The sequence below is a fragment of the Camelina sativa genome, chromosome 7 (assembly GCF_000633955.1).
Source record: "Camelina sativa cultivar DH55 chromosome 7, Cs, whole genome shotgun sequence".
Taxonomy (NCBI): domain Eukaryota; kingdom Viridiplantae; phylum Streptophyta; class Magnoliopsida; order Brassicales; family Brassicaceae; genus Camelina; species Camelina sativa.
Genome location: NC_025691.1, coordinates 21,388,584 through 21,396,481, shown reverse-complemented (window position 1 = coordinate 21,396,481; position 7,898 = coordinate 21,388,584). Strand labels below are relative to the sequence as shown.

At 39.8% G+C, this 7,898-nt stretch overlaps 4 protein-coding genes across 4 annotated transcripts in view; all 4 read right to left on the bottom strand.

Annotated features, from left to right (window-relative positions):
- Positions 1-1,023, bottom strand: part of LOC104701821 (lysine histidine transporter-like 5) — a 3,756-nt gene extending 2,733 nt beyond the window's left edge. The window contains exons 1-3 of the mRNA XM_010417563.1: positions 923-1,023; positions 461-642; positions 104-369 (exon numbers count right to left, since the gene is read on the bottom strand). Coding sequence (XP_010415865.1) covers positions 104-369; positions 461-642; positions 923-949 — 475 coding nt within the window. The 5' untranslated portion in view covers positions 950-1,023. The remainder of the gene's footprint in view (positions 1-103; positions 370-460; positions 643-922) is intronic.
- Positions 1,742-4,360, bottom strand: LOC104701820 (probable serine/threonine-protein kinase At1g09600). Its single transcript, XM_010417562.1, has 7 exons — positions 3,757-4,360; positions 3,384-3,668; positions 2,985-3,302; positions 2,683-2,910; positions 2,491-2,591; positions 2,042-2,414; positions 1,742-1,955 (listed from the first exon to the last, which is right to left on the bottom strand). The coding sequence occupies exons 1-7, from the start codon at positions 4,219-4,221 to the stop codon at positions 1,749-1,751; spliced, it is 1,977 nt and encodes a 658-aa protein (XP_010415864.1). The 5' UTR covers positions 4,222-4,360; the 3' UTR covers positions 1,742-1,748.
- On the bottom strand, positions 4,791-5,555 carry LOC104701819 (ethylene-responsive transcription factor ERF020). The gene has a single exon (XM_010417560.1). The coding sequence runs from the start codon at positions 5,471-5,473 to the stop codon at positions 5,024-5,026; it is 450 nt and encodes a 149-aa protein (XP_010415862.1). The 5' UTR covers positions 5,474-5,555; the 3' UTR covers positions 4,791-5,023.
- On the bottom strand, positions 5,782-6,271 carry LOC109125025 (ethylene-responsive transcription factor ERF020-like). The gene has a single exon (XM_019227116.1). The coding sequence runs from the start codon at positions 6,187-6,189 to the stop codon at positions 5,782-5,784; it is 408 nt and encodes a 135-aa protein (XP_019082661.1). The 5' UTR covers positions 6,190-6,271.

The window sequence follows — 7,898 nt, the reverse complement described above, 5'->3', positions numbered from 1 at the left end:
GCGGCGAGGAGAGACACGATCTTGATCGAGTTGAAATCAGGAGATTGAGAGAGCACAAGTTGGAGGGCGGCGAATCCTAAGATGTAATAAGTCTGACGGATATGTTGGAGATTAGGAAAGAGAAGCTCGACAAATTTCTTAAGCGATTTGCCTCCGGTCACGTTGTAGACTATGTCGGAAGCGATCTGCACCAGAAGCTGTTGTGGCAAGACGATCCAGTAACCTAGTCTTGGCCCGAAAGCTTCTTGGCCTAGCTCGGGGTAACGGTCTAACCGTTTCCCGGGAACTGCTTCGTGCAAATTCACCATTTGCCACAACGAGTAGAATGTTATAGCCCATGACATTATTATCGCAATAAGTCCAGGTGCCCTGTTACATAATCAAATGTTAATTATCGTCAGTTACTACTTTATCTTATGAAGAAGACAAAACATTTTCAAATCAAACAAAAAAAAATTACCATCCAAGTTGTGACATGGCGAAAGGGAGACCAAGAACTCCAGCGCCAACCATGGCCGTGACATTGTGGAAGGCGGAGTAATACCATTTGGCCTCTCTAGACGCTGTGACTGGTAACCAATCGTTGTAATCCATTTCCCTGTTTTTTTTGTCCGTTGATCTTCCTTTGTTCTCCTCATCACCCTGATCAAGATTTGTGGCATGGTAAATATAGGAATGTGAATGTTGAAGAATAAATAAGCACTAAAAGCGATTAACGTTACGTTTTGATTTTCACAGGAAAATGTAACAAACGTAAGGAAATGAAAAATCGGATAAAACTGTTAGAGCCTCATTGATGAAACTACATTATTCATGTGTTCCAAACTTAGTGAAAAGACAAATCGGACCAAAACTCCACACTCTTGCCATAAGAAAAAGAAAAAAAAAAAAAAAAAGAGAGTTACAGACAAAGCATACTTACTGCTGGAAGAGGTACGTCGTATGTCATTCTTGTCTTGTGTTTTCTTTAATATATTCCACAAAAATAAAAAATAAGATACAAGAAAATGTATTTATTTTTTGTTACAATATGTATAGAAAAGAAAACAAAAAAAAGAAGGAAAAAAAAAAAGAGAAGAGTAATTTACTGGTTTAATGAGGATTACAAAAAGTGATGTGTGTTTGTTTTTATAAAGTAAGTAATTTGATTACTTGGATCCTAGGAAAGTGAGGATGGTCTTTTGAACGAGTCTGCGGTTAATCTCACAACTTACAAAAGTCACTCACAAATCCAACGACTCTGGTCTCTTCCTAATTTATTTTTCTTTCAGATCTTTTCTTCTTTACCCTCATTTCTAGCCTTACTCGTCCCGATGTTCCAGCTTTCCCACATTTCTATAAGACCTTTTTTTGTTTACGACAATTTTTTAAAAATAGGTCCACAAATAACTTGTATAACAATTTTAAATGAGAAATATTCATAAAAATACACAGGTTAATATGGAAATCTTGGGACTGAGCCAGTTAGTATCATAGAAGATTTTTTTTTTTTGTTTTTGGCACTTGGGAAGACTTCACTTGCAAATACATGTTTGTTGCTTGACTCAACTCAATAATGACCATTGGGTATGTACAAAAAGGAAGTTTGACATTATAGTGTGGTCACTCTTGTTGGTCTAAGAAACAAGTGGACTATACATTGCATGTACAGAACAAAAACGCTTATGAGTTCTATGGCTTGATGAACCTCAAACATGTTGCTATGTATTGTTGTTTAAAATCTCTTCTTTGTTTCTTTCTCTTTTTAGCTACCGAGCATTTCTTCCTGTGTATCTCTGCTGCTGTTGTCCTGTTGTTAAACCTTGGTTTTTCCTTGATGCAGACTTTTCAACACGGGCTTTTCGGACAGCTTGTTGGATCTGCTTCTCGTGCTCTTTAAGCAAATCTTCAAGATTTCCACCAGGAGGCATCAATGGTCCTGAGTAATGAATTCTGTTTTTCCTTGGTGCGTTTCCCTGAAACCCCACCAAAACAACTCAACAGTTTACATACCAAAGGCTTAGATACTCAAAAGAAGTAGAGCGGAAAGAAAGAGGCTTACGGTTGAGTAATCTCTGTTGGAATCTCTCCTATAAGATTCACCAGACAAGTCTCCTGTTTGAGATATTCTAGACTTGAGCTCTGCATTAGTTTGCCTTTTCATGCTCCCACCTCTGTTCCATTCTTTACCAGCCACTGTTGGGTGAACCATTGAAGAAGCATGAGCTTTACCATTCTGTTGAATCCCTCTTCTTGGTGGTTCAATCCTAAACCCGGTTCCACCTTCCTCATCTGTTTTAAACTTATGGCTGATGCATGTGACTTTGGACTGCCCTGCAGCCATAAACTCAGGTGTCTGTGCAGTTTTAAGATCCTTTGGCCGTCCTCTTGTTACAGTTTCTCCCCCTCTTCTCTTGCTGTCCTCTGCCCTTAGCCTGCAACCAAAAAAGATTCATAAAAAACTCCTCAAGAAATGAACCAGTATATGAAGATGTAATGTAGCTTTTTTACCTTCTTGCTTCTTCATTACGAAGCTTAGCATCAAGTTCCTTGCTTGGTGGGTATCTAGGTAAGTTTGATGGATTAGCAGGGAGTGGCTCAGTGGTGAAGAACTGTAACAAGAAAATTCAAAACTGGTCACTGAAAAGTTTGTAAACTTATTTAAGAAACATGGATTTATGGTTAGTATCATTATATTATTACTTCACTCCTCAAGGTAGAAGCTGCTGATCCACGTTTCTCAGGTTCTATAGCCAGTAGCTTATTGATAAGCATCAGAGCTGATGCAGGGAAATGCTTAAAGGTTTCAACAAGTACAGCCTTGTAAGGATGACTTGGTTTAAAGCTTGTTGCTAGTGGCAGTGTTGCTCTTCTCCAGTAATCTTCCGAAGGTGAACCACAGAGTTTAAAGATCTTGTGCATCTGCTCCACCTGAGAAGCAAAAAAAAAAGGAGAATGATCTCAGTAGCTGTGTTTCTAGAATCTGAATCAGAGAGTTTTCTTACTTCTGTGCGTCCTGGCATAATAGGCTTTCCAGCGAAGAGCTCAGTGAGAATGCAACCAGCGCTCCACAGGTCTATTGCTGGTCCATACTCAGTGGCACCAAGCAAAAGCTCAGGTGCTCTGTACCATAAAGTTACAACACGACTTGTCAGCTGTAAATCTCGATCACCCCGGTAAAAGTTCGCCAATCCAAAATCACCAATCTTCAAGACACCTTCGTTGTTGATCAAAAGATTCGATCCTTTAATATCACGGTGTAGAATACCTCGTCTGTGGCAATGTTCAAGTCCACGGAACAGCTGTTGCATATAGCACTTGATCTGCAAAACCAAAACAAGACTCTCTCTTCTCACTTTTAATTTTTCCAAACTTTTAAAGTCTGTCAGAATATGTAATAATACCTGAGGTTCAGAGAATTTGATTCCAGGAGTTGCGGCTAGACCTGCAAGATCATGTTCCATGTACTCAAAGACAAGGTAAAGACTACCTGAGAGTCTTGACGTGACTAAACCTTCAAGCTTCATAACATTTGGGTGGTCAAGTTTACGAAGAATAAGAATCTCCCTAGCCATAAACCGGACACTCTCTGGATCCATGTTCACAAACCTAACCTTCTTCATCGCCACAATCTTCCCCGTTTCCAAGTCTCTAGCTTTGTACACGCTGCTGTAAGTCCCTTGTCCAATCTATAACCAATACACAAACAACATAAGTTGTTATTTCAGATGATCACAAGTCACAAAACGAAAGAAAACAGAGAAAGATCAAACTAACTTTGTCCAACTTCTCAAAAGACTCTGCGCAACGAGGAACCCATCCTTTAATGGCTTCACCGGCAACAGAAGCCAACCAAGAGGGCCATTCTACGCCGGTGAGTTCCGTTTTATTGCTGGCCACACGACCCGGCTGCTGATGTATCGGCTGCCCAACGGGCATAGCTGTGACGACTCTTCTGGTAGGGTTCCTGGTAGGAGCTCCAACAACAACCACCGGTTTGGTGCTGTTTCGATCAGATGATGACGTGGAGGGACGACGCGCCGCAGGGTAACCATTAGCCACAATGGTGATGGAAGCTGCCGAAGTCGTACGTGTGAAGGAACCTCCCTTTTTCGATGAAGACGAAGACGACGACGGTGGAGGATGAGGTATGAGTTGAAGGATTGATTTGCTCGAATCTAATAGGTCTTTATCGGTAACGGCGGCGCTAGGGGAACGTGCGGTGGCGCAAATACAACCCATTACATAAACAAAACCGACCACTCCAAACTCCTACTTAATGGGGAAAAAAATGTTTTTTGCCGATTTGCTTTTTATCTATCTATCTATCTTTCTACTCTGGTCTGGTTGATATGGTCGGCGACCCAAAACAAAAAAAAAAACTTTCGTTTTTGTTGTTGCTGTTGTTGTCTCTCTCACGTTTTTGTGAGTTTGTTGTTGTCATAGAGAAACTGGAACGTGCGTACCACTTAATGTTTATGACTCCCTTATTTTTTTCTAGAATCTAGATTCAAATGATGATGAGGAGGAGCCGATAACGGAATAGGTCAACGACCTTTCACTGTCTGATTTTTTTTTTTTTTCTCTCTTTTTTCTCCCTCCGGTCATAATTGGGTCTCAATTATTTCATAAACTGGGCCTATTCTTGATTGTACGTAAGGCCCGACAACCTTTACTTTTGGTGTTGAACATAATACGAGTACGAGAATTTCATAATCATTATTTTGTGGTGATTTGTTGTTCTAAATACGTGTGTATATACAAGAGTGCTTTGTGTAGTTTTAAACCGCATTACGTCTGCAAAGTGTAAATGATCCCTATCAAAACAGAACAATCAACTCAAACTCGGATATGAAACACCAAAACAACATTTCTAACCGGTTGAGCTATTTGGGTATATAACTAACATCATAAGAAAAGAAGCCTGAGATATGAGAGCTCACGTAGGGCAGGGGAAAAAAGAATCAGAAGTGTAACAGAAAATAATAAAACTTTAACAAATCCTAAAACTAAGCACATCCTGTATTAATTGCTAAAAACCTACTCAAACGTGATCGTCTTCCAAATAATCGTACACGGAGATGCTAAGTTCGCTCTCGTCTTCCATGTCCGCCGTTGGCGATCTATCTTCATAGGTGCCACCACTACCAGACACAGCACCGTCGTTGTTTAGGTTGAATCCGGCGTCCACGGCCAGGCCAGCGTCAGAAGCAGCTTTTTGGATAGATTTAGGAGATGTGGTGGAAGCGAGGGAGGTTGGGAGCAATTGAGGGAAGTTAAAAGATTCGTCGTCGAGGGTAGATGGTCGGTGCAAGCAGTAAAAAGCGACGTCGTGGGCTACGGCAGCGCCTTCGGCCGTCGAGAAAGAGCCTAACCAGAGACGTTGGCGGGTTCCCGGAACACGAATCTCCGATACCCATTTTCCCCATTTCCGACGACGGATACCTTTATATTTGCTCTGATAAGTTTCTCCGGCGTCTCTTGATGAATCCATTTTTTTTTTCTTGGCTGGATGTAAAGATGATATGTTTTGATCATGAGAGGAAGTGTTGTATATTAATACGTTACAGGGAGTGGTCTAGAGTTGGATGGGAATATAAAATCGCATGAAATGTATAATAACTTTAAATTGGGTTATGAAGAAAAAAACTAAAAAATATATGGTCAAAGTATGACCAGGTGAATATGTGATATGGCCATGTGGCTCACACTGGTTGACGTTTTCTATTATAGTTTTCATTTTTGGGGTCTTTGGAGGCTTCTAGTCATGTTTTCAAGTTTCTCAAGTTGTTGAGGTTTACATCAACTAANCTCGTCTTCCATGTCCGCCGTTGGCGATCTATCTTCATAGGTGCCACCACTACCAGACACAGCACCGTCGTTGTTTAGGTTGAATCCGGCGTCCACGGCCAGGCCAGCGTCAGAAGCAGCTTTTTGGATAGATTTAGGAGATGTGGTGGAAGCGAGGGAGGTTGGGAGCAATTGAGGGAAGTTAAAAGATTCGTCGTCGAGGGTAGATGGTCGGTGCAAGCAGTAAAAAGCGACGTCGTGGGCTACGGCAGCGCCTTCGGCCGTCGAGAAAGAGCCTAACCAGAGACGTTGGCGGGTTCCCGGAACACGAATCTCCGATACCCATTTTCCCCATTTCCGACGACGGATACCTTTATATTTGCTCTGATAAGTTTCTCCGGCGTCTCTTGATGAATCCATTTTTTTTTTCTTGGCTGGATGTAAAGATGATATGTTTTGATCATGAGAGGAAGTGTTGTATATTAATACGTTACAGGGAGTGGTCTAGAGTTGGATGGGAATATAAAATCGCATGAAATGTATAATAACTTTAAATTGGGTTATGAAGAAAAAAACTAAAAAATATATGGTCAAAGTATGACCAGGTGAATATGTGATATGGCCATGTGGCTCACACTGGTTGACGTTTTCTATTATAGTTTTCATTTTTGGGGTCTTTGGAGGCTTCTAGTCATGTTTTCAAGTTTCTCAAGTTGTTGAGGTTTACATCAACTAAAAATACCCCATTTGGATAAATAAATGAATTTTCAACGTATATTAAAAGCGGTGGGTAATATGGATCATTATAGACATTAATTATGAGATGATTGGTGGTGAGTTAGTTGCAGATCTAAAATTGTAAAATGTAAACTAAAAGCTACACGTAAAATTATTTTATTTTTTTTCTCCATTTTACGTCGAATATTAAACAAACAAAAAAACTAAACTGTTAAGGCTTTAAGCTACAAAAAGCTTGAAATTTATGAAATATCTCAAACAAAAAACACTTACTCGAAAACAAATTGGTGCAAAATTCATCATATATTAGTTCTATATACCTTGGTAGACCAATGACCAATGATGTGCAGTGTGGATGGATTATCAACTTTTAAATTGCTGCTAATCAGAATCATGCTTTTATATTTAAGATATACAGTACATGATATCAAAAATTAAAATAGAAATATTCGTGGTAAACAAAACTAGATGTAGCCTACAAATGAGATGAGGAGAGTCATCATATCATCGATGACCTATATCAATAAAATTCACACACACACAAGTTTCATCACGACATCGCTCACGTGCTGAAACTTGAAAAAGAAAACATGAGACTTGCCTCTATCTCTCTCTCTCTCTTACAATCCCATCAGGCGTGACGTCACCAAATAGTCTTAAACGAGGGGTGCTCTTTTCTTGGCCTTCTTAGTTTGACTAGAAGACAGAAAATATTTATTTTGTCCTTGTCTCGTGTTCCACACCGAAAACGGATTTGTGGTCTCTTAAGTTAATTTGTTAATGGTTTACACAAAACTATAACTAAGATTCCCGCAGCACACGGAATCACTCACCTTTGGATTGGACAGGAGCAACCCAATTTGAATGCAATGAACGTAACTCTCTCCTTCACTATCTTATCTATTTATCTACATAAGAGATATTCCTTTCTTCTTTTAGTACACAAAACATTATTCCTTACTCTTGCTACAAAGGTGACAGGGTCGATGATACTTGAGTTGAATATATCTTGCTTGAAAATTATAATATTAACTCACGGAGAAGAAAGAATCTCGTATAAGAGGTAAAACACACAAACAAAGACAGAGCATAAGCAATCTCTATATACTAAGACATGGTGGGATGTCCACAGAAGTATTTTTTTTTTTTTGATTATCGGCAAATTGCACCAAACGAGGCAAGCAAAACCAGACCAACGATGTAATAATATTCTCTACTTGAAAGCATCTGAAGCAGAGTAAAGGAAGTCCAAGAACCCTGTCCCCTTCAATAGACCTTTACCTGTCAATAGCTCAAAATCTAACAGCAGCAAGAATCCTATCACTGCCGCCTTCCCGTTTATTATTTCGTTCTTCACCGTGAAACCAAATCCTTGTGAACCCTCGTCCACC